Source organism: Bombus fervidus, chromosome 2, assembly GCF_041682495.2.
Source record: "Bombus fervidus isolate BK054 chromosome 2, iyBomFerv1, whole genome shotgun sequence".
Classification (NCBI taxonomy): domain Eukaryota; kingdom Metazoa; phylum Arthropoda; class Insecta; order Hymenoptera; family Apidae; genus Bombus; species Bombus fervidus.
The window spans coordinates 21,807,990-21,835,954 of record NC_091518.1 but is presented as its reverse complement, the minus strand read 5'-3'; the positions used below and the strand labels follow the sequence as shown (position 1 = coordinate 21,835,954).

Genomic DNA, 27,965 nt, shown 5'->3' with positions numbered 1-27,965 from the left:
CATTGCCGTAAATCATTGCAGGCATAAGTTTCTGACTTTGTTCGGTATCAGAAGAAAGTAGTAGATCTGGTTATTAATTGCTGTTGCCAGTAACAAGGTTAATTAACATCTTCATTACGTTAGAGGTTTAATCAAGGCGGAAACTGTAATCGGATAACATGTTTACTCTCAATCGAAACCCCTCGGAAATATCTGTGTAACAAGTTGCCACATATTGCCAACCAATCTGCCAAACTTTCGTTAAATCCATGTATAATTACCATAGTCCCTAATTAGTTTCGCTCTGCACGAATAAAAGCAAAACTCTTTCATTTGACGCCAGATCAATTAAATAGAAAATTTAAATGTAAATTATATATTTAATGAAACTTGTATTTACAAAATTTGACAAAAATACTATAATTCAAAGTATATAATATACGTATACAAAGTAGTATAATATAATACAAATTGGAAAAAAAAATTTAAACATATAATTGCTCGTTAGTGTGATGCAAGTAGGTACCACGAGTCAGTAGAGGATGAACAACTATGTAACTTCGCTTGTTAGTTGATAATCTGTACTTGAGATCTAAGTAGAATAGCCCTCAGTGTGGCCAGACAAATAGAACAAGACCTTAGGTACGAACGCGCAAATATGAGTAGCACAGTCGCGATGTGGAATATAACAATGCTTAGTCAGATAATTAAACTAGCGCATAGAACTAAACGAGTAAATAGAATAAGTGAGTGCTCAGACTGGCGAGCAGTACAGCAACCAAAATACTCGAAGTTTATTTGGCGCTTAATTATAGATTCTAATACGATGATAAATAAACTAAATAAACAGATTCTCTTAATATTACTAATTTCAACGTAAATTCGGTTATTAATAACAGAAATAGATCCATTATATCTGGTTACAATGTTTCTAACAGAATAAATCAACGCGTTAGATGCGTACAGTCGATTAATTCTAAATATCATAAATTTCAATTTCATCGATGAAACAATCGCTAATTATTCAAATAAACGATCTTTCACGCTGATAGAGAGTTTGTCATGCCACAAATCGATTAGAAGCTTTACCCTTTGCTGTCCGATCCGTTTATAAATTCCATGCATATCGTGCTCATTAATTAATTCATAGGTACTCTATTAGACCTGAAAGTGATCAGTTCTGTTTAATAGAGGCTTCAGGGTTTCGGGGCTCCTGAGATTCCGAGGAGCCGCAGGAATTCACGATAGAGGATGTTCGGTTTACCACGATCTACCGCCCTGTGAGTTTGCGCTTCACTTTCTTCAAGTTTAACACGCTAAAAAAGCTAAAGAAATATGAGTCGGCTACTTTAACGCGGCAAAGAAAGATGTGGTCTTCCACTTGGATGATGTTTCTTGATTATCTTGCGAGCCACTTACTACGGTACTCTAAAAACTGAAGGGATTTCTGGCATATAGATCGCGGTAGGTTTTGTCGATAAGAAAAAAGACATACATACGAACATTCGAATGGAATTTGAAACATCGATCAGAACGTCGATTAACGTAATCTTTAGGGATGCTCCCTTCTAAGAAGTATTGGGAAATAAAAATGGAAAATTAATCAAATTGTTGTACATATATACAGCTTCCTCTTCTATGCACTTTCCTAAATCATATTTTATTGAACAACTTCCAATTTAAACATCCTTTGACGAATCTGTTTCACCACCTTACTTTATATACCTTCCACGTTTGGAAACCTCCAGGGTAATTAAAAAGCCACGAAGTAAAATAATTTTGGTCGTTTATATCTTTTTCGGAGATGAAAGTGGATGAGTGTTTGAAATGTTGCTTTATCGTTCTTTCATATCTTACTGTGAGAATCTAAAGAAAATTTGCTGGAACTCGGAAAGTAATGATTAAGTTTAGTAACTGCAAATGAAGTTATAAAGAAATGTTAGTAAATTAAATAGCAAATTCGTTTTTTGATATTTCTCTCTGAGGGAATTTATGGGAGATTTCTTAGAACTTGTAGTATTAGAGATCCTTTCATAAACTACAAAGTAATATAGAAATATTGTATTAAATTAATGATAATTAGTATTCTTACTTTTGTAGCAATATTTTTATAGCATTATTATCAAAGTATAGTTAATACAAAATAAAAATGGAAAAATTTATTTCAAATACAAATAATTATTCACTTAATCTAAAAATAAATTCTTTTTACTTATAATTTATATTATATTATATTATATTTGTTTAATTTAAAAATACAAAAATTTGTCCAAATTAAATGACAGATTATAGACAAACTTTTGTCAAATTATACTATTTCATCGTAATTTCAAATTTCTAAATGCCATTTTTCGCGTTAACTAAATTTTGCAAATCGTAATTTTCATGAATTCGCCGGATATACCGAAAATGTCGTTTCCTCAAAATTTCTCTCGCTCAAAGTTATTTTTGTACCAGAACTGGTATATCAGGCGTCATTAGTTGTTGAAACTTTTATGGGAATATGTGCTATACATATTGATAAGTTCATGAAACGTGCGGTTTATGCAAACGAACGAAGTGCCGAAGCGAAGAAAGGTCGAGGGTTTAGCGGCTTCCATGGTTAATCGTCCTGTGGCAAGGAGTTGCAAGTAAATATTTGAATTCGCTAGGTCGAGTGACATTTGCACGGCTAAAGAAGGGAAAAAGAAGGAAGTAAGGAGAAGCGATCAAGCTGAATTATTTTAACGCAACAAATATATCCTGGGCGAAAGAATAATTTAACAGCTTCTCAATCTTTTTTATTTAAAATTGGATTCATCATTTTCAGATAACTTCTTTCTATCGCCATTAATTCTCTAAATTTAAAACATTGCGTTACTTTGTCGTGACGTTTGTTTCAATTTTTAATTAATTGCAAGCTCATCTTTATTTGTATAAAGTTTAAATTACAATTCAATTCGCGTGTAAATAAACAAAATTGATCCTTTTTGGATAACAAATAAACTAACTGAATTTAAACAAAGGGAAATGGGAGAAACAGCGCGATGATAGCGTTCGATAAAAGAAAAATAATAGAAAGAGTTATCGACGTTACTGCAATAAACGTCCTTTGCGCGTACTTTGATAGGGAAATATCTGAAAATCTACACGAGAAACAGAATCAGAATTGTAGCCGAAAAGTTTCGAATATTATTCACTTAGTCAAGCAAAACAGGTCGTGCCTTGATCGATGTATCGTTTTGTTGAAAAACAATACCAACGATTTTATCTCGTTAATGAGATATCATTGCCATAGATTTTTCTGCAGGAATATAATTCTGTATTTAAAATTGCGTGTGTGGGCAGCTTCGTACAATTTGCATTTATCATATTCCCGATCGATCGAAATTCAATACCGTCAATTACGCTGGTCACGGCCAATCGAATTAATCGCCACTGCACGCCAACGACCCGATATCGAGCATTGCTAATCGATATCGCACTTAATTATTGCTTAATGTTCCCGAAATAGCCGTAAGAACGATCATGAATCAGTCGAGCCTTGAAAATTTGATGACTATTATCGCTCGCATAATGTGTACCACCTGTTCGCGGTAGTTAATCATTGTTACAAGACTGTTCATGCACTAACTACGTCGTATGAATCACCTAATTTAATTAACCATAGATTAGCTTCATCGATCCGGCTCATAAAAATATTTCCGTTCGGAGTAATTTAATTTTAATATCGGAACAGATGCTTTCGTTGCGAGTAATTTGATTTTAACGTTGGTACAGATGTTTTTAATGGTACTGTCTTCGATTAAAAATGTTAGCATCGTAGGAAATTCAAAATACACCGATTAGATCGTTTGTATATTTATGGGATATTTATATTTGTAAAAATGTACGCAATGCGAGGGTACATAGAATATTCAAAGTGGTCGTTATAATATTTAAAGGATTTCTTTAACAGCTTCTAGTTAAAACAATTTTTATAAACATCCAGAGTTTATGAGAGGGATTGTAACGATTATTGAGACAAACGAGAGTACTGGCTTTGAGTGACAATCTTTGTATAATTATTCTGTTATTAAATATAATTACGGTTCTTCTGTTTCATATTTGATGAGTTAACTGTGGTTACAACTACATATTCCCCTATTATTATTACAATATGATTATGATTATTCAATTTTGTATTTCACCTATCAAACTCACGTCCCTACAATATGCAACGAATCGTGCTTTTCCACATCCCATTTTCCGCAGAACGCAGGCATTACAATTTTATCCAGCGTTGGCTTCGTGAAAAAGTCGCATCCTTTAAAAATACCCGCACAACCGTATAGCAATTTCTTCCCTGGTAAACGCATGTGAGCAATATGTGTTGCTTCTTGACGACAGGAAAAACAAAGGAACGCCGGAAACCGGTGAAAGGGCGTGAGGAGAGAGAAAGAGCGAAGGAATCGTCCGTTAGAAAAATACGATAACGGAAAACGTAACGCGGCACAGAAATGTACCAGCCAACCCCGATGAAATTAAATAAATTAAAAACTTCAGTCGTTTTCTTATACTAATGCTGAACACCGGGGTAATCAATCTTTAACTTGGGTCCAAGAAAATTATAAGAACCTAGATATAAATATTGTATGTAATTTTAATTAAAATTGCACGATGTAAATAAAATAGACACGTCTCTGTTCATCAATACACCTGGAACACCTACTGATCTTATAAACCCTTACATCAAACGTAATATTTGACCTACGTTATGAAAAACGTATTCATTCAGGATAACGAGCAAAAGAATTTTTAAGAATATTAATTTATGGAAAAATGGCGAATTGATATTTCTATATTTGCAGACTTTGATCCGAATCTCATTGAAAATTCTACACGCGTTACTTGATAACATAGTCTCTGAAATCGAAGAACAAAAAGCTCGATAGGAAATCTAAACGAACGCTAAAATTAGTTGAATCAGTGATAAAAAAAATGGCGGTATGGGAAAGGGAATAGTTTAATTCTGTTATTTGTCAACTTTGTGCTAGCCGATGAAATCGTTCCGAGATTCCAAACCAGGTAATATTATTATTCTATTATCAGATTTCCATTTTCTTCGAATCTTTGATACGATGATGTATCTGTAATCGTATTTTAATCTCAATAAAAGTCGAAATGAACTTTTCCAAAGGTATTTAAACGTTACGAGTAATTACATAGAAGAAAAAAGACTAAACTCCACTATTCGAGTTTGATAGATCCAGCTGCTAGAGATATCTATCCTAATCCTGTAATAATCCGATGGAAAAGTTTGCTTCGCCACTTGGTAATTCTTCCTCCAGTTATTCGATTTCTCTGCGACATTCCTTCTGACAGCCACCAGACGGCTGCATAAATGGACACTCGTGCGAGCTGGAGCGAGTTCGTCCACGAAGCGATAGTAATAATTCATCGTGCGAGAATTATCGTACACCACGCGTCAACCTCGCTGAGAGTTACTGGCTTGCCACGGTCGAAACTCCTTCCAAGAGGGTTTATGGATCCTGAACTAATTGTATGTGCAACAGTCAAAGCATATAACAAACGTGTCTTGTTTAAATATATACATTTCCGTAATATTATAATTTCTATACGTACATCTGTCACGTATATCGACTTAATATTTTGCCAGGTAGTTGTAGAGGAGTGATCTTTAGCGTAGATATCTTATCTTTCCGAGCTAGCGTTGATTTACAGCATGGAAACATAGATCGAGCGAATGAAACAGAATTTTAAATGAACGATTAGGTATATGCACTGCTGACCAAAAATATTAGCACGCTTACCTATCACATTTATTAGAAAAGTCGAACAAATTCTACTTCATTTAGTATTTTGCATAAGACACGTATGATCTGAATAAAATAACAGCTTTATAATAAAAAATCTAGAAAGTAAATGCAGTGAGAACGACATGTAATTCTCTTCCAAGACTCAACAATAAGTTTCCAATTCTAATGGCGCTCCCTCTTTTTCTTCCCAAAACATTACGTTCTTGCCATGTGCATTCATATTTCTACATAGCACCCATACATTTAATATTCATGTGCGTTCTTAAAATCGCAGATGAATTACGATCGATGCTCTAACACGAACATTCAATCTCCTTGGCTCGGTTTACAAACTGTCATCATCCATCTCACATCTGCAGGACATTCAGCACTCCACCACTTCACGTGGCAATCTAATTCACATTTGTCACACGCTTTAATATGCTCGTGACGCTATAAATTGCGAAAGTAGATGAAGTTACGAATAAGAAATCGTTGAACCTAGATTATGGTCCTAGACTAAGGAACGTTTCATCTACCTTGATAACTGAGACGTTAGCAGGATAGAGCCAACGCGTCAATTGAGAAACTAGGCTTAAGGGTGTACAGATTCTGTGTCCTGGAATTACTTGTACGCCATGTCATGGGTTTACGACATATCCATTCGCTATTGAGTACGTTGATGTCAGGTACTATGATTTGGACTCAATCATTTCGTATCGATATATCTCGTCACGCAGTGTTATATGACTTGATTTACTGTTACGACTTTTGGCTAGTAACGAAAATTGCTGTGTCCTATTTTTACAGCTACGTGACAAAGAGTGAGCTTATATTGTTTGGAAAAAAGAGGTAAACTAATTTTTTAAAGCGGTAAATTCACATATATTAATAGAAACGGATAATTTACAATTACTTAGGAAATTTAAAATAATTTAGGAAAAATTAATTTAGATGTCTGCTGTGTTAAAAGAAAACTTTATGTAAATAATGATATTATTATTGCTTATTTCAGCATTAATTTCTAATGAATAAGGAAAATAGCAAATATCGGTCGACCGCTTAGTCGTTTTCAACTTAGCAATTCGCGTGAAATGCAAAGTTTCTGAACCTACAAAAATAATTTATAGACCCTGACTTCTGCTTCCAACTGTACAAATGGATTGCGACAGAAAATTTTTAATTAATGAAAATAACTTTGCTGAAAATAATTTCGTCCACATTACAGATCCAATCATCTTAACACGTTTCATCGGTGCTTTCGAACATTGGACAGTTCGTACAATAGAATATGTTTTAATCGCATTTGATAAGACAGGTAATGGAGCTCAGGTTGATGCGACTGCTTCTTCGGTGCTTCGTAATAAATTTACGCTGACACGAGGATATTGACATGGTGTGTTCTAGGTGGGCAGCATTGTGTAATGTCAGTATATAATGTAAAATGACGGTATCATGAAGGCAAATGTTTGAGGTTGTCGACAAATATGTTGTGCGACAGGAAGTTGAATTAATTTGATAATAATGATACGTTTAGGTGTAAATTGCTGTTCGAATTTAACAGAGAAATGACAAAGTCTTCTGTTTCCGGGCTTGATGGATGGTGTAGTGACGAGAATTTCAAGAGCTTGTGCGTGAGTCAAAGAGTTGATAATTTATAGAATGACGAATGGGAACTAGTACCCATGTAATAATAGTCGTATAATATACCTTAACTAATTCGTAGAATATCTTCTGAAGCGAAGAGTTTGTTTATTTACTATAAAGCAATTTGTGAAATTAAATGTCTCTTATTTACTAGTTATTTTGTTATAAATCTTTTATTTCATTCGCAGCATACGTGTTGTAATATAAAATGTTAAATAAGATATAACCAGCAATGTATCCTATATATATATATGTCGTGAACATTTTTCATTGTGGAATTTTGTTTGGCGAGTGACACTGCGATACGTCATTGCGTGTTCCTTGCTACTTGGCCAAGTACGTAGAGCGGAATAAAGTAGCTTCTAGCGCAAAATTAAATTCCACACAACGTGAAAAATAGATCTGAATCAACATTTGTATATAGAAACTTTTTGAATTATCTTGATGCCAAAAATCGACTTTATTGTATATTTATTATATTAAAAAATAGGAAGAAAATATAAATTGACAGAGTAATAACATCTGAATAATACGACGATAGCCTAAAATTACGTTATGTTAAAAATTTAGAAAATTGACGGCCAAATTAATAAAAATTCAACAAATTTGAGATGAAAGATGTATCAGGGTTCTATGTCACATTATCGCAACTTTGCTTCAATCTGTACTGGAAATGGAGAGAACTCTGAAACGAGCCATACTATTGCTGACTTACTGACTGGCTTAAGCCTTGCTAGATGCTTCAATTTAGGACACCATACAGCTGGTTACTGTACCCGGACAGTGTTTGGTTCGCGTATAACGTGTCACATTCACGTACAACTTTGCTGCTCAACTCACATGAAATTGCCATTATCAGATTTCTGACAAAAGTCATTTAGAATTCCAGAATACCTGAGGAACTCTAAGGTCATTATGTAGACATCACAGATTCTGTCCAACGAATTCTCATTTGTTAAGGCTTATTATATCTTCGTTGATGGAGGCGCTCTTTTCTTCGTAGCCGTCCAATTTCAAATTTTTGAAATTCTTTTCTCGGTGTTTTACTCTTGATGTTATTTCTCCGTTACTTCTCTAGATTTTTAAGTTGTTCAGAAATGTAGATGATTTTCTCTATAAAATTTGAAGAACACTTAAAAAATTGTATTTTTATTTGTATGTAAGTTTCCCTATATTCAATTTTATTTATTTCGAAATCGTGTAATAAATTATTCGATCATTTGAATTAATAGATGTTAATAAATTAATATTAAGAGAAAAAGATTATTAAGCCTTATAATTTCTTTTATGAAATATTCTCACAAAATTCTCTAACAAAACTCGCTACCTCTAAAAGAAATTTAGTTCTACCGTTGTTAAAAATTATTTACAACCCAATTGGATCACGGTGAAGTGTAAATCGAGGAACGTATCGTCGAAAAGAAACTCGTTGGCTCGTAGAATATTTTTCATTAGCGACTTGGCAATTGACGACGCCAATGGAATATCAATTAAAGCTTGCTTCTAACACAAGCTTTGTGAAGAAACAAGAATTCACCGAACTATTACAATTTACAACTGACACAAGTAACGCTCCTCTGCACATCTAACTTCGTCTCTTCAAACAATGGTACAAGAACACGTGTTTGAAATATTACTAAGCAGACGAAATTCACGCTTGAAGCTAATTATCCCCCTAATTCAGCGACCACGGGAAGTTTACTACTCGACAGCAACTATCGACACAGAGAATATCATTTTCAAACACGTCGGAAGGATCTCGCGAGGTTTGAATGCGAGCTGCTAGCCTTTTGTTCCACCACGGAAAAGCAAGGAGATATTCGTTGTCCGAGAACAAGAATTATTCACGCAACAGTCGCAACGAGCAAACTTGAAACAATCTCGAGAGATCTTCAACTTGCAATCTCGTGCAAGCACCTAGAATTTAGAGAAAGGACCGTGTGCATCCACCGCTGAGACGTTTTTAATTGAATTCATCGTGCAACAAAAATTTCATCAAGAGTACTTGATTATTTCCTTCTACGAAATAATCTTCTGCTTCTCAAGTGGAAGATTTTTATGGCATATTGTGAAATATATTTTATATTTTAATATAATAATTATATTAGAATATAATTTACAAATTGAGGAAAATACAGAAAATTTAATCTGGATATTTAAGTTTCTGTTCGAACATAAGTAATTTCAAATTGTGTCCTTTTTTTTACAAAAAAGAAATATATTCTTTGGTCGTACTATATTACTCTTAAAATTGTTATAGTCTCTCACAGATAATAGTTTTTTTATTATTTAATTTGTACTTTACAATTTGTCCAGCTGGACATTTGGTAAATTTTTCTTACTTAATTATTAAATAACACGAGGATGGTTACCTCTAGCGGGATACCATCTTCGAATTTGACTATTTTATTTCTTTAGTGAGGTGAATGGGGCGTTTTCTTTTTAGTCTTACAGATATTATAATCGTAGAAAAATTGCTCCGGATATTCTCAACGTGGATGGAGCGTTCGAATCGTAGAATTCTGAGTAAGAATTCAGGTAGAGTCGAGATCTGGTTCATTCAAAGTCTGAAAATTTTATCAAGAATATTTCATATTCAGCATTTGCATCGTTCTTTACGACATCAAAGTTTTAACATTAAAGAAGCGTTTTCGTTGTAGCTAAGGCTACATTGTGTTATATCTTTCAAACTCGTCGCCTTAAAAATAACATGTTAATTTCATCACACAATTAAACACCACTATCTTATAGTCTCGTGGGTTTTACGTGTCGTCACTTGTAGTCGGAGCCCTGATAAATAAAATTAAACGTGCTTCGAGCAGCTGGATCGTGGTTCTCGTTAACAAAATTTGATTCACTTGTTCCGTGGCGCTTTCACGCGTTTACAAGAAATTATGGTGAATTCTACATCTGGGGAATAGTTCGATAGACCGTACATTTCGTATTAAATGATACTGATGCGCATAAATGAACGCGAACGCGACACCAGGCAAGCAACTGGCGCTTTTAACGCGGCAACTTCGACGTTCGGGAACAATGAAAATTCCGCGTGACTCGTGTCTGCTTGTCGTGACTAGAATACAACCTGCGATCCTTCGACACATATCGACTACTACACGACACGATTCGAGACATATTCTAAATACAACAACATTCCATACAACAATCGGGCATTCTTCCTTTTTATTCGATAAAAATAAATATCGATAGAAGATATTAAAAGTCTACATAAAAATTCATTTATTTTTTAGATAAAGTTTTGAAATTTACGGAATATTGTTAGAATTTAATCTTAAAGCTAAGATTAATAATCCGTGGAAGACACGATGTTTGTGTTAAAATAATATTCGGTGATATTTATTAAACAGAACTACAGAACCAAATGTATATAAGCGAATGATATAATTAACAAAGTATGCAAGAATTGTTGATTGTTGGCCAGTTACTCTCAGACTAGACGTAGGTAGTAACCCATGAACCCTTAAATATTTTGAACCCTGCTCTCTAAACAGTAATCAGTATTACCTGTGCAAGTGTGCTGTTCAAATACCTGTGTGGGTGTCTATGCAAGAATATTTGTGCCTATGCGTGTAATATCGTTGTATTCCAACAAATATCAATAGAAGATAAAGTTAATATCATACTATTTTGTAAATTGTCCCGATAGTGACTAGTAATAATATTAATTGATATTGACTGACTTTGATATTTCGTGTACATGTTATAGCACTATTAACCCTTTGAGTAGTAACAGTCTCTATAGGCGTCTATCGAGAGTTGATATAGTGTACTAACGTCCCCTAAAGGCTCGATTAAGGCTAATAGTGAGTGTTCGCCTTTAGGCAGCCACCTTACATGTTAAATCATGAAGTTGGGGTTGATAGTTGCTAGCAATGTGTCGTGTTTTGTAATAACTAGATGCGTGTGTTGCATAATTATACAATTTTTATAGACGACAACCTGTATAGCGTATTATAGTTATATTTTTAAGCCATGCACCGTAAGTATCTTATTTTCGATTTAAAAAGACACTAAAAATGCTATTCCACTTCAGAAATTGAATGCATGAAAAAAGAAGTCGCAGAGGAAATACTTTAAACTACTTCAGTCTGGCATAAAACTTTAAAATCCAAGAATCCAAGAAAATAGAGAAAATTAGGAATCGCAGAAGAAGGAAGAAGACAAAAAACCGCAAGAGGAAGAAAAAAACACTTCGAAATGACGAGGACGAGGAAAAGGAAAAGTTAAAAAATGTAGAATTGAAATATTTAATTTTAAACTTGAAGTCCCATCCCAGAATTAATATTCTCTTCCCCGAACGTAGTCTGTATGAGCTTCGTATTTTTATCCCGTCTGTGTGTGTGTGTCGTCAAGCATACATGGAAAAGGAATTTTCGACCAGCAGGTGATAATTCAAATACTTGAAAAACTTAATACTCACCGCAAAACCAAGGATTAATTTTCATTTTTCTATAACCGCACTCAGATATTTTCTCTCGAATATCTGAGACACTTGCACGAAGCGCATAACTGGGTCAGATAAAAATCGAGGATACATTTGCGTATCGAATCATCGAATATCACACGTCTCCGTTGAAAACTCGCTAGATTCTTCTCATATCGAGTTCGTAACTAAGCCTTTGGTTTCCACCTTTAACGCGTTATCCCAGTTTGACAGAATGTAATGCACGATGCTTGTAATTTTACACTCATCGTTTCGAATAAAATAAAGGACAAGATTTCGCGTTGTAATATTTTCATATTACAATGATCAGTTCGAGTTTCACGCCGTAATAGGATTAGTCGCGTAAAATAAACTGAAAGATAATCACGTTAAAGTATTATTCTGTGGATTATTATTTACACAGAACTTCTCGCATTCGTGAAAAGCAAATACGGTAGCTCGAGAGCAAAAATTACAGTAATACGTTGAAAATGGCTCGTGTTATCGCGGCAAAAAGCTCCAGAGCTGCAATCTTGCTCAAATATCTCTTGCAACGTGCGCACGCGTGAATTAATCACACACGAGTTACAAACGTCGACTACGTACCATCAGGATAATTATCGTAAAGCGGCAAACGAATTGTTTCACCATAACTAGCGTTTGATGTGCAATTTCAAGAGAGCCACCACCGCAATCTCGGTTTCTGTGTGCCGTTCTTAAACGTACTTAGCGTTTCTGGTCCTGATGAAGCTACACACATACTTAGATTTAAGATCTTAATCCTCAATTGCTAACGACAGCTACGATGCTTTGTACGGAGTTATTTAATTCTAGAATACTCCATTCTTATTTATATTTTATTAAGTACCAAAAGTATTATTGGTTACGCTTCTACATTATATCTGAATTATATTTCACGAATGTATTATACCATAGATGCATTGATATGAACACCTAGTCCTGGTAGCAACCAATTAGCTCATGTTATTTGTTATATAATTAATCATTATATCAGTTATACAGTTTCTTGCTTTGTTGTATAAAGCGATACAATTAGTAATTATATATCAAATGATACTAATTTTCCGGGTCTTATCGCGAGTAGGTGTCGCTATTGGAGACCCACCCTCTCCGTGACCCATCCACCCTTCTTTTACGGAAAAAAATCTAAAATTTATTCATCGTGAAATAAGTACTCCTTTTGGTATGCGTTTGCACAATGTTTGAAACAAACAGCAAAAGGATCTTTAAGAAGAAAAACAGGCGCGAAAACTAAGAACCTGACTAGGATTCGTGACAACCTAAAATCGAAAAATTAAATTAAATCTTGATCTAATCGTAATTCTATATTGGGCACTGCTTTATATATATATATATATTTAAACAATGCTAAAGGTGTAAGTATATCTACTTTTCATACAACAGATTTTTTGTCCCAAATGCAATTGCAAAAGGGTGCCGCATATTGAGAAGGGACGAATTGTTTGGAAAATAAAGTTCTTGGAAACGTGGGTGCTTCAGAATGAGTACCTTCAATGACTGCACGTGTGGAGTACGTTCTTAAGGGCATCCAGTGCTTTGTGAAAGCCAAGCACTGTGAATACGTCAAGTTGAAAGAACAATAAAATCACGTTTTACGAACACTTGGCAAAATTGTGATAAAAAAGAAATAATATTTTATACTGTTAAAATATTACATTTCATACATGGAATATTAGAAGCAGTCAAAAGTTAAAGTCTAAAAGTTAATGAAACATTTTTATATTTATCATGTTTTCGTTCGTGTACTTTCGATCTGATAATATTTAAAATGATATCATACGATAAAGCAGCATATAGATATAAAATACTAAAATAAAAAAAAAAAAACAAGAAAGTTTCACGAACGAAGATTGTATACACGTGAATTTGTTATTTAAGGGGTATATGATATTCCTTATATTTTTATATGTAGGAAATTTGTCACATTTTCAAAATCGTGACATTTACTTTTAAAATCTGTGTCTATAATCCTCAGAAATTATTCAAGACAATAAAAGCGACCACAGGTAATTGGCTTTCCATTAGCATAGCTTTCTCATGTATTAGATTCGAATACATATTTAAAGAAGCGCTCATTTTTTCACGTTAACAAATTGCCTGAACCGATGTACCAGAGTTTCTTCAACATTTATCTTGCGAATCATTATTCAAAAAATCCACTTTGCGAGCTTCGCGTTTAAAGCACAAGTTGGCGCTCTCTGTTAGCAATTAATATTCTAGCCACTATACTCTGTTCATTAATTTCTTTGAACGACCACCGACATTTGTTACATATTTGTTGTCTTCTTAAAAAAATGTACACGCGGAACAGATTTAGAATGTCGCGATTTATTGCAATAAACACAAGCGATCGTAACAAGCCGCAACGTTAGAAGCGACTGTATTAGATAATATGGCAATAATAATAAATTTTATTACTCCATTGAGAATTGTTATGCATTTATGAAAAATTCGAAAATGCCAAAATCCACAAAATGCGCATAATATGCAAAAATATGTAGAATATCCAAAGTATAGTACTTGTTTTAATGTCCGAAAGGTAAAGCATTTCTTGAATTGTGTTTATTACAATATGAATCTACATAAACATCGGCGGTTTATTTATTATTATACTATCTAAAAATTGGGAGAATCAGATTTGTAAAATCGTCAAAATTACGTGATAGAACTTCATAGAATTAAGTAATATAGCAAGCGTATGTTTCGTTTGAAATCGTCGTATTGCGATAATTATTTGTAATTCCTATTCATCACAGAATTTATCGGAATATAGGATATTCGATAGTCACGCGACTACATTAGGATTTACAAGGCAATTTTCCGCGGCACTTTCATCCCCTTTTACGCATCAAAATCCGTGTTGCGAATTTCGTATTATTGTATAATGGTGCTATCGCTTCATGGATGATGAAAATTTAATAACACCAGTTACGTTCATGTGAAGCAATTAATTAGTATCGAACGTACCAATCCGTATATCCCTTCAGCGTAATATAATTTCTTTCCCTTGAGCAGACAAGGAGATAACGATATTTAACTGGTAAATTAAGACGAAGCAAATCTACTGAATAAAAACTACTCTTAAAAAATGCAAAATTGCAAATGAACACAGTGAAATGCGAAACGAAATTGAAATGTACATTGCACAGAAATATTTGATTTATTGAGAGAATTTTGTCTGTTATTCTACTATTCGAACTTTTTAAACATGAAGGATTAATGTTACCCTTAAATAACTAAATAGATACATTAAACTAGGCAGCAAATTTTTTATACATCGCGTTGTAGGATTATTGCTTAAGATGCCTCGCGAATTGCAAAAAAAAAAAATATTGCTAAACAGCAATACGAATATTTAAATCTCAAATATCATTTATATATATATTTTTCACAAGTGTTTCGAAAGTATCCATTCAAGACCAGTATAGCTCTAACCCTAAAATACACTTATGGTCGAAAGAGGGTTTAAAATTGGAACTTGCATATTAACAAATTTATACTAAATACGTTTCATCGTGTCAGTAACAATCATTTACTTGTGCATTTACGTCTATTCCATCAAATACGTTGTTCACGCTATATTCAATACTTTTATCCTTTGGACCAAGAGTTAACCTCTAACCCTGACAATCTCCGTTTCAGAGTCTCGAGCACACGATGAGGGGTCGTGGAAAAGTCAGAAATGCCCAGTCGGACGCGAGAACGACATCGCGTCGTGACTGAGCTATCCACCTTCCTGAATGGAAGCAGGGCGTGTGATAGCAGCGAGGCAACTGGACGACAGACCTGCGAAAGGGCTGGCTCGAGCCCTTAACAAGCATTCCGGAAACGTGGCGAAAAAATGAGGTGGCTTCTGTTCATGTTGGTGTCACTTCTGCCGGTGGCTGGTAGCCTCCAGAGTAGTGGCGTGACGAGGGGTGGCAGTGGCATTCAGATCGGCACCAGCGATCGTGGAACACACGCGAAAGGCACCGGACTGTCCGGTGGACGAGGTCACTCGGGTGTGAGACTTGGCGACGCGAGATTCCCAAATTCTACGAGGCAGAGACCGTTCACCACGACTACTAGCACCACGCCGCCATCCATACCTAAAGTCACCATCGCGCCACACTCCGCCGACAGGAACAACTCCAACACCTTGAAAGTAAGTGGCATTTTACGAATGAAAATTTTCTCGATCGTTGGAACGTTAGACGCTCTTGTCACAGTTGAAATCTGCTTACCGTGGATCTTAATCATAGACCCGCAAATTTTGACACCGAGGCTGCCAGCGAATGGAATCATTAGTGTTCCAACGTTCATTTAGAGATTTAAGGAAATTAGGGAAGGAGGCAGAGACTAAGGCGGGATGAAACTTTACGGTATCTGGTTTATCGCGTTAAGCTGAAGTAGCTCTGAATGAAACGCTTCCTTTCAGCTTCACCGTACCAGATTTTAATAATTATTTTATTTTTGCTGATCTACTCTCTGAATGGGAATAAACGAAGCGCATATGCCTGGAAGGAATTTATTATATTCGAAGTGTTCCGAGTTTTAGATTAGCTTTTAGATTAGAGCGACGAAGGGATAGAAATTTAACTTGGAATAATCTGGAAATTGAAACTCCTTTGAATATGACTGGCAACGTAACTGGTAAAGGAAGTAGTTATATAGGAACGCTTTGAGTCGAGATGTTCTAGAATTCCTATTTTCTTAAAGAGATTCTCACCATCCATGAAAACAGGGTTCTTCGCTCAAGCTTGATGTACGACGACGACGCGGTGAATTTGTAGAATAAATATCTTCCGAACTGATTACTTTTTCTATCACTTTACAGGGAGGACAAATCGAAGCATGGCTTAAAAATTATTCTCATCGAAATCTAATATCTCAGTAGTTTTAGATTTGAGAAACATTAGAAAACGTAATTAAACTACAAACAGGTTGAACAAATTTTATTTCTAACGTTACTCTTTATCGCTATACATTTGAAAAATACTGATAAATGTTACCATACAAAAGTTGTTGCTTGATTTTCGCATTTATTAACGTGCGTCTTCCTGTAATGTCGCTCTTTGTTACGACAAATCTCGTAAAGAAGAAGCAATTATATTACCAGTCGTTTCATTCGCGCGTTCTTAGCTCCAGAAATCGAAGAAGAACGCTTGGAACGATGAAATTAGATGACCCCGTTCCTTCGTATGTTTCTGCTCCTTCTCTGGTATTCCCGATAATTTTCTTCTACCAATAGTTTGAACAGCAGTAATCAGGACAACATTCCACAGCTAGAATTCCTATCTGAAGATGGATCTTTCAGAGGCTAAAAGCGATTTCCTCTTTTTTTCTTTGACTTTCTTCGTTCGAGTCTCGAAACGACTTCAGTCCCTTTTTGAAGAGGGATCGATAAAAAATTCAACGTTCCCAGATACTAAGAAAATTTCTCTGCAGGATTTGTCCTATCTTTGCCGGTATGGCGTCTTGTCGTCCAAGACGGAGCGATTTTATTTAATAAACAATGAGTTCGCCGGAGGATTCTGTTGAATCGAACGATCGTATTTATAGGTAGGATATTTCTGTAACATGTAACCAGTTTCGAGAAGATAGCTTTTAGTAGAAGATAGTGGATACATCTTGCTCTTCCACGGTAATGCACCTACTCGAAAATGATCAGAACCAACTTCTCCTTTAATTCGTGGATATTACTGTTACGGGATGAAATTACTCTTGGAAGTTGAAACTTTCGAAGTTTAATGGTATCATTGGGCCCTTCGCTTCGAAACCGCTGGAAATAAAATAGACATAAAAGAAATCTCCTTAATTTTAGAAGATGTTGATGCGCTACCCTAAGTTTAAGACGGATCCCACCTATAAAACTCTCTATATAAAATACGAGTAGATTCAGATTTAAGTATAGATCTTTTCTCCGATAACGTTACGTTTCATCGTTTGAAACAAGTTGATAAACTATTAACAATAACGATATTCTATCGATATTTTATTATGTAATCCTCTACGATTAAAAGTTTGTTAATTTACGACAGGAAGGACGTTGCAATTTACTAGAACTTTTTATTGAAATCTTAAACAGTCTACGCATTAACAATTGCTTCTACTATCTTTTCTATACGATGACATATTTATGAAGAAACGAAACAATGAATTCTACAGATACACATACATGTATACACATTTAACTCAACTCATACGCAATCGTAGAAGATTAACTGAAAGAACAAAGATTCGAGTTCTTCTTTCATATGTGACACTTTCGCACCATTTTCCCACAATAGGAAAAATTCAGCGGATTAATTGAATCTCCGAAGAATAATCGTCGTCACGTTGTCCGCTAATTACGCGGCAATGACAGCCGGTTCGCGCGGAGCTTTTTTTCAATTGGCCTTCCTCTCTCTCTCTTTCTCTCTCTGAACGGCTGCTGGCTGAAATACTATCCCCGCGGTAATTACGAACTTCTTCCGCCAAGTATAACTCGCCAAGATAATCGCTTTAAACGCGCCACGGAAAAGCCTGCCGGACTCCCTCGAGTAATTATTCCGTCCCACGCGGCGGTCGCCATTACTCTCCATTTTCGACGGCACGATCTATCGCTCTCGATCACTTCTCCAACTGACGTTTAATCATCATAATGCACACTTTTCACTGCCAGACAACAATTAACGTTGCGATCGCTATGGGTATGGTTCTCTTCATCTACGACGATTTTATTCTTAGAGCTACTTCTACGAAACGATCGAAAATTTCTCGGTGAGATGCTACTGTGTATTTCTTGATGATGGTACAGAAAGATACGGCAATGGATGGTTAGGTTCTGATAGGAAAATAATCTTTTTAATGGAAGTATGAATAATGAGAAGTTGAAATTCTTAAGTTTCGTTTATCGACAGTGTATACAATGACGCGCGAAAGAAAGTTTGTAATATAGGAAATATAAAAAGACAGGATAATTTTTCAAAATGCAACTATAGTACATGTATACGATAGAATAAACGATTGTTAGCAATATCGTGATACATTTCTAGTATAAAGATTGTTAAAATTCATAGGGTATCGATTCTAAACTTTCCTCTGTTCTTCAGCCTAGGTATCTCATACGTTTAAATTCTTATTTTATTCTGTTTTATTTTTCAAACAAATCCTATGTCATTTTCGAGATTCGTTTCTCAAATTAGTTTTAAAAACTATCTATTGCCGAATTTACCTTATTGAGGAATTTTATTTGTCGAGAACTCGTTCTTAAAAGTAATGTTAAATTCAATTTCACGGGATAAAATGAACCTAGTGAAACGTATAAATTATGCTACAGTCGTGTTGGTACTCGTAATAAACGAAAAACAGACTTGAGCACCGAGACATATTAGCAAAAACCAGGAGGGTAAATGGGTTTGTACGATATGAAAGAGAAAAAACATGAAAATGAGAAAGTTCGAGACGCGAGTGGACAGAAAATGACGCAACATGTATAAAATGAAAAATCCAGGGAAAAGGAAAAAGACATTTGCGAATGCAATAAAAACGTGACAAAGAGGGGCAAAATTAAGGTTTGAGAAATGGAATGGGAAGGAAGGGCTCGGGGGAAAAAATGAAGTGAAAGGCGATGAAAAAAAAAAAAAGTAACTGAAATTTAACAGCGAGAGGAACGAACGAACAGAAGAGTAAAACGAGTAGATAGGGGAAAGCGGGAAAAGGGAACCCAATTTTTAAAGCATTAAGTTAAACTGCCGCGAAAACGGCGGCAATTATGGCGGCACGCTCCGCGTAGAGAACTGGGTCGCGATGTCTAATTGTAAAGGCAGGATGATTTACATTTCTAATTAAACATATATTTCAGGCAGGAGTAGCGCAAAAAGAGAAGGATGTTCTTCTTCTCCTCGAAGAACTGCGAACTTTCCGAAAGTATGTCTCAATTATAGTTCACTCGGTGTTTTCAACTTCTAAAACGGAGCTAAAGCGTTCGTCGAATAGTTTACGGATTTGAGATTATAATATCGGATGGTGTCGTCGTTATACATTCTGAATCTATGAATATCAAAAATTAGTATTTCTTCGTGAACACATAGACCTCGAATCTTATTCAATTTAAACGTTAAAACTATTTCTTGTTATTTTACTCCTTCCTCTTTCTTTCTCCAGTCTTTTTCTTCTTTTCTCCCAAAAGTCCTTTCTCCCTTCCTCCTTCAAATTTCTAATCTTAACGAATTAGATAATAATGCAAAATACTAATTAGAAATAAGTTCGAATCTATTTATAATCGAGCAACCCTTACACGTTCTTAAATCGTTTATTTGTCATATAAAAGATAGAAAAATGACTGACAAATTCTTATGGCTGTTATACAATTTGGAAAGAAAAGTTTTATTTTATAGAACAATATAATTCGTCGTTTTTTCTACTATACATAAAAACTACGAAGAAGATCACAGTCGTCTTTAAGACGGAAAAGAAAATCATTTTCCGTCTTAAACTGGCAACATTCGTGTCTTCTAAACGATTTCAGACGTAGCCGAGGGTACGATCGAGAAAAGTTTGCAAAGTGATAGGCAGAAATGTAACTTGCTGTCCGTTCTCTGCCTACGTACCATTCATCTGGCGCGATCGATTTGCGCAACAGGTGCGCGCTGATCCATTCTCGTCGTAACAAAGTGAACACTCTACCCTGGATGCACTTTTTCGTCTGTTTGAATGCGTAATACTTGCCTCTTCTATTATATCGTGCTTCTTACATTTAGATAATAGCTTTGAAAACGATATAATACATTAAACGATTACTTTGTTATTATAATAATGTTACTTTTCTGTGATTAAAATTTTAAGAGCTTTCTAATATAATTTTAACAACAAGTTTCAATTCTTTCTAATATACTAAAACAATAATTAATAGTTTCTTATTGAATTTACAATCGCGATATTCAAAGTAAGAGCCAATGTATTCTGGCAACGCGAAATTACTTCTAATTAAAATATTTCATCTGTTTCCTAATGTAAATTCTATAGCAAGTTTCGACTTCTATAAAATAAAAAAGGAGCGTATAGTTTATTATTAAAATTTATATCGCGATATTTAAAGCGAGAACGACGGATATTCAGCACGGTAAATTATTTATACAGTTTTTGAGTAATTAAATTCGTCGATTGAGTCTCGGCGAAAGTGAAATAAAAATTTAATTTCGAGTGACTAGTATGTATAAGTATAAATGTGTGACTAATTTCTGAAATAAACGAGAGCTCTTTAATGACGTTTAAAGTGTCCCAATAGAGATACAAATTTTCAAGCGTCGGTTCCGCTTTCGACTCGTGTTTCACTAACTCGTGTTTTCTCATGTAACAGGTGGGCATGATGGTTCCGCACAAGTCCTTCGCTGTCAGAGAATATACGAAGGCAGTGACTTCAGCTATTAACATGTTGCAGAAGAGCTCGAGAGGACCGAAATTGAAACTTTTCGAGCAGTACGACATCCACGTGAAGGTAGCCATGAAGTCCCTGACGCCGAGTCCCACCGGTAAGTCATCTTCTTTGTTCTTCTACATTTTTCTCTATCACATAGGATATGGTTAAAATAAGATATAAAATTAATCTTCCAATTAGTTAAAAAACAGGGCGGTCAACTATACTTATAGAGGAGCCTCTCAGAATACAAACTGACCAACTTTTTATCAATTTATCAATTTCTCCGTTTCTTGTCAATGTCGTTCATGTTTTTCACGTCACTTTTTTCTGCTTTTCAATTTATGGAGTTGGTCAACGTGGCTTGTGAACGGTTCAATTAACGTTTCACGTAGGATCGTATAAAAATACCATTTATTTATTTATTTATTTATTATGAAATCTTAATTATGAGCTAATAAACGATACTACATATACAGTCAGATAAATGTGAATTAATCCACTACGAAAATTATTTCAATTGAAAAGTAAAAGAACATGACGATACTACAAAACGGCATTAACCTTAATCTTTAAATTCGCCTGAAAATTTACCATCATTTATATTACTTTCTTACAATAAATGAACATATGAAAGTAAATTATTTGTTCACTAAGAAGTTAGACTCTAATTACATATCTGGGTGGTGAAATTGGGCCCTTAACGAAACACGAAGTTAATTAGTGTGTCTTCTGAGAAGCTCATAAATGAAACTTTATCCTGCTATTAGTCTCAATTTTTGCGAACTCAATGACAGGTCTAGAGCTCTTCTATCTCGGTAGAAGATTTCGTGATGAGAATACTGTGTTTCGTAACTCGATGGTTCGTTTGCGCCTGCCACGGTGTTCTTCGTGGCCATTAGGGCGAGTCCATGTAGAAAATCCATGTTTCCCTTTAGCTTCGACGACTCCATCCCCTTTATTTCGCTATCTTATTGTCCCCTCAATAGTCTGACTAACGAGAATGAAACAAACCGACAATGAATTAAGAATTCTCCGAGTGTTTCAATTAATTCTGTTCGTCAGATTAGAGCACGGTGAAGAAATTTCAGCTATGAAATAAAGAGAAACGTATCTTCAAAGTTGATAAAATCGTTCCGCAAACACTACTTCACCCCATAATCCAGCTCTCTTCGTTTCTCTTGCCTGCATAATTGGAAAGATGAAAAAGTAAAGGAATAACCTTTTCGCCTCGAAGCTTCGACTATGTCAATTTAATTCTCCTCGAACCTTTGCGAACGTGGTATTAATGATGAGATGGAAAAGATTTATCTGGTAATTATGATTAAAGAACATTAAGCTTGCAATTTCATACTACGATCATGATCATATGTATCCTTGTGCATAATGCAACGAACACAAGGTTATTATTAAAGTAAATTTACATTAATAATAAAAGTTACATACCAGACATTAAATATATAAACGCGAATTTTTATTATAATATTTCAAAGATACAAATTTGCAAATGCTTCGCAATATTCTCTATTTTCAAATCTTCTATGAAACATATTACAAAACTTCTTTTCTTCTTAAATGTTACATTATGGTGGTGCAGTCTCCTTCGGCTATTTCTCCACAAGTAACATTTCTTATTCGCTGTAGCAAATCATGGCAATAGTTGATGACGCGCGATACCGTGCTGATCGAGAAAAAGGAATTTTTATCTAACTTGACGTGATCTTTTTTTGTTTGTGGTTCGTTTGGACTATTGGAGACTTTGCTACGCTTAATTTTATTCGTTGCGGAAAGTTTAACACAGGTTCTTTAATCCTCCATGACGAAATGTAAAAAATTCGCAAGTTATTCAATTGACCGTAGAATCTATCCTGTGCAATCAATGTCGAATATTTCTATCACAAGAAACTGAACATGAAACAGTTGCACTGGACCTTTCGATGCTACATTATTTTCGCTGAATACAGATAAAATATTTCCCAGAATAGCAAGAAGAATAAAAAGAAAACACCTGATTGCCCTCATTAAAGAAATAGAATAGTCAAACTCGAAGATGGTATCCCGCTGGGGGCAGTCATCCACATGTTATTTAGCAATTAAGGTAGCAAAATTTACCAAATGTTCAGTTGGACAAATTATAAAGTACAAATTAAATAATAATAAAAAAAGAAGAATAGCAAATCACGAAGAATCTCCTCCTACACGAAGCTCCTCGATGTGACCTAATCTCTAAACATCTCAGCCACATCTCGTTTCTTGTCTCTATTGATGATTTCATCTCATTTACCTCTCTATGCACTTATTCCAAGACCAGCTAAATTCATTCAATGGAACAATAAATCTCTCAATAAATGGAACAATAAAAACAATAAGTCTCATTCATAGACTGTACATATTTATGCATTCATGTGAAATTTGAAGACGTAGGAATGAATGGAATGCATATAATGTATTAGGTTGTCCCAAAAGTTCTTTTCGTTTTATAAGGAAGTAGTAGATGCACAACATTTTTTGTTTTATATTATTTTATTGAATTATGTTTGCTCCATTTTATTCTATTACTACAACATGGATCATACATGGATCCATAAAATAATATAAAATAAAGAATATTGTGCATCTATTATTTCACTTACGAAACGAAAGATACTTTTGGGACAACCTAATAGTATCGTGGACAGGTTGCCTAAGAAATATCGGGTGAACCATAAACAATGTTGCGAGAAAGCCTAAGTGCCGACAGGCCAAAAGGGTCTGGAACTTCAATGGACCAAGCGGTCCATCAATGTGTCGTCGATCCTTTAGTCGAATAGTTACGCGGAAAAAAAGGCCTACGTAACTGTAACATCAACCTCATCTCAATCCACGTCAGAGACCAGGCCGCGCTTCGGAATCGATGGGCCGATGACGGAAATAAAGATGTGGCGCCACTCGGCGACAATGTATGTCGCCGAAGCGAGGTGTCTAATGAACCCTCGATATCCCAACGGTCCTTTCGCCGAATGTTCGAAACGCTTGGATAGTAGGGATATTGAGAGATGACAAAGAAGAAGAATGGGATTCCGCCGAAAGTCAAGTTGTAAGAGCTTCAGTCTTGAAAAGTCGCGGTTGCAGTTCGGAAGTGAATCGTAGTTAGTGTAAACCAAGTGTTAAGAAATAAATTATCTCTTTTTGTTTCTTTATTCTTATCGTTTATTTTTCATCTTCGATCTCTCATTTTTTATTTTACGTGACATAACCATGGCCGCAGACGGTTGCGGAACACGTACGTGGTGGGGTTATGAGTAAAGACGAAGGGATTCTGAAGGGAGAAAGACGAATTAACAGGCAGTCGTGAGTCGAGAAGTTAGTGTTGTCAGCGTTGTCGAGAAGGATGGTCCGCGTGAAAAGAGAGCGTTGGAACCGTTGTGACGAGAGTAATGCGTGACGAATGATGACTGCGTGCATATGGACTGACGGAGCGTCATGCTTGATTTTGTGTTGGCGTGAACGATATTGAAACAAATCATACCGTTACCAAACCTATTAGCGCTATTATTTTTCTCACAATAATGTACAAACATATGTAAGATAGGCCAATTAGGCTCGTCTATTATTAGGGTCGGAAGACAGAAAACACGCGTCAATCGCCGATAGAAAGTCAGTGAACCCGTGAGTTTATTTAAGGGTGCGTGAATAAAGTAGCTTGTTAGCTATCTGGATATCATCACGCGTGTCTTGTAACGAAGAAACGTGGTGTTAATACGCGAAACAGGCGAAAAGATGATAACGTGTTTGTGCCTGGGAACTGGTGTTGTTTACGAGGCAGCCGCAAAAGGCTCGTTTTTCGCCTAAGCTCCCGGAACACCTGTGAACCATTTCGTTTCAAGCGACCGTGCCTTTGGGGCGTGATAAAGCTGTGGCCGGGTAAAAAATGGACTTTTCCACCACCTTGATCGTCTAACCAGCTTTCTTTCTTTTCTTCGCTGTAATTAGAGAAGCAAAGGAATGGAAAACCTGGGAAATAAGCCGCGCGCCAGCAGTTCGAACGAAGCCATTTTATTGGCACCTTGGTGAACTAGAGATTGTCCCGCTAATTTAACCACTGGAAATTGGACCTGAATAATTGTGATTTTATCTTCTATGTGGTTAACTCGAGTACTTTAGTCAACCAGGGAATTGGTACTATTTATTTAGAGGCTGGAAATATTTTATTTTAAGGCAGCCTAAATTATATTTCTCAGACTGAAGGCATGAAGAAAGTTTAGGTAGTGTTCGGTAAACGTGTGCGGATAATGCGTTGGTCGAAAAGAAGATTTTTCTCGGATTTTATGTCGTTCTTAGCACCTATCCCAATGGTGTGCTCGCCTTTAAGAGAATCTACCCCATCGCCCACGCGTATATATATTGACAGAGGGATGGTTATTTGGTTTGCTGGACGCATACATGAAATCTTCGCTTTCCCTAGAATGTAACGTGCCCATATCCATGAAAATATAAAACTATAATTATAAAAGATACGTTATATCGAATGATAGATCTTGGATTAATTCACGGTTACTCTTCGATGAAATGGAATGCACCTTAAAATATAAATTGCGTAGATAAGAAAGTTGTTTCTGACGAAGATCAAAAAGAAATTGTAATTACTACAGGGTAATACGATTTTTGGTAATACTCGTTGCACCATATCGTATATTATATACATAGCTGCATTGTAAAAAGAAACTACGCTTCGGAAATGGAGTAAGTAAGCATACGAAATCCCGGAATAAAAATCAAAGCAACCCCCTTAAAAAAAGATAAAAGTATACGAGCCCGTAGAAAATATCCTGGTAGTTATCGTTTATATATATGCGTGGCTGAATTTTAAAGTAAAACCTGACACTCTTCGTAATTACACTTCATCCTGCATATATTTTACCCAAAATTCCATTGTCTCGTCGCATTTTTTAACAACAGCCATATAATTCATTTACGTTCAAATTTTAATTACGCATTTTCCTTCTTTTAGCGTTATCTTTAACGTTCTCATGGCGGAAGCTGTGTGTCATTTACGACTGGCAGAGATATAATATTTGTGTATATTATAAAGTTCTATAGTTGTATTAGACTCCATACGAAGGATTTTATTTTTTAACTAAATTTATTTGTCAAGTATAAGTAAAAATCGCTTGCTTGTTTGACTTCTTCGCTTTGTTGCTATAAAACAGAATATTCGATAACAATAACGATCTAGCCTTCTCTGAAAGAATATTATAATCAAACTGCAAATGTTTGTACATTTATGTGAAATATTTACCAAATGTCCAGCTAGACAAATTGTAAAGTACAAATTAAATAATAAAAAAAAAAAAATTTATGTGAAATTTGAAGATACAAAATTATACAGAAGCTATATAATAGGTAAAAATATATAAATATTCAAAATAAAGTATTCGTTATGGTACTTGGTAAGCGAAATAAACCTTTGCGTAGAATTCATTTCTTCACTTGTGTTCGTAAAAATATAAATTTACATAAACATGCGCAGTTTAATCACGACGTTCGATGTAAATCGTGTCCAACTCAACGTACTCGGTATTTTACAAAATTTGAAATGTAAAATCTTCGAACGAGGAATTCTCTTTCGACCGCTTTATCGCAGTGTCGCTAATTGAAGGATGATACAATTGCCGGAAACGGGAATATTTCAGACAACCGAGAGACTTAAACGAGAACTCGCGACAGTGGCGCAAGACGAACTTATACGAATGCAAATACTTGGTTGACTTTCGACTTGATCCGATTTAAAGAACCAATTCCTAGAAAACTTTGTGCGGACTGTTTTAAGCGGACATTTCACGTCCAAATTCCGCCACAAAATAAATCCGCTGGAACGCGCGACGGTCGTGTTACGAGCGGATTCGGCCGTACGGATTGAAAGAGAAAACGTGTCGTTCCGGGAACTGCACGATGACTTTCGTAGCGGATGAAAATTGTCGGGATCCGATGCTTTTCCCGCGAGGAAAGAACATGGAAGAAGAGAAATGAACATGGACGGATACAGAGAAATTTTATCCCGGTACTTTGATTGGGTTTCGTTACCGCGTTTCTCGGGGAATTTCTAAAATGTAGGGAAATGGAGGAAACCTGGGAATAGAAGAAACACGAGACTGATGTATAGATTTTCAATTTTCGTGTGTGAGCTCTGAGGAATTTCCGTAATCCGGAAGAAACGAAATTTGCGGCAGGAATTGATAAAAGCAGACGATAGGAGAGTAAAAAATTCAATATTTGCTCTTTCCGGTTTTAGATTTTTATGTAGATAAAACATTACGTTGATTGGACATTCCGTCGATGGACTTTACTTGCATCCTTACAGCCTTATTTGAAGAGTTTTACGAATACTAAATTCGAGAAATTTTCGCTTTCTATACAGTTACAAAAAGGCGGTGTGTAACGTAGCTGATGAAAGTTTGATCGGTAAATATGTTTTGTAAGTAAATCATCGTACTGTCGTTAGACATCGCAGCTCGTACAAATACTTAATGGGAAAACTTTCAACGAACAGTTTTTCTGTACAAGTTGGTCACTTGATTCAGACTTCGCATAATTTTTTGACAGAAAATAATTCAATCTTGAAAATCAGATTGTAGAGACAGGGCAAAGTTATTTTTTAAATTCTATAGCGACGACATAAATAAATTGTTAGATAAAATATAGTCATAAGTAATAGCAA

At 35.3% G+C, this 27,965-nt stretch overlaps 1 protein-coding gene across 7 annotated transcripts in view; it reads left to right on the top strand.

Annotated features, from left to right (window-relative positions):
* The window catches only part of Nmdar2 (glutamate ionotropic receptor NMDA type subunit 2), a 368,342-nt gene that overhangs the window by 167,210 nt on the left and 173,167 nt on the right, over nucleotides 1-27,965 (top strand). For all 7 annotated transcript variants that reach the window (XM_072021787.1, XM_072021784.1, XM_072021785.1 and 4 more), the window contains 2 exons: nucleotides 15,532-16,033; nucleotides 21,212-21,383. In XM_072021787.1, the coding sequence (XP_071877888.1) occupies nucleotides 15,731-16,033; nucleotides 21,212-21,383 (475 nt within the window). In that variant the 5' untranslated portion in view covers nucleotides 15,532-15,730. The remainder of the gene's footprint in view (nucleotides 1-15,531; nucleotides 16,034-21,211; nucleotides 21,384-27,965) is intronic.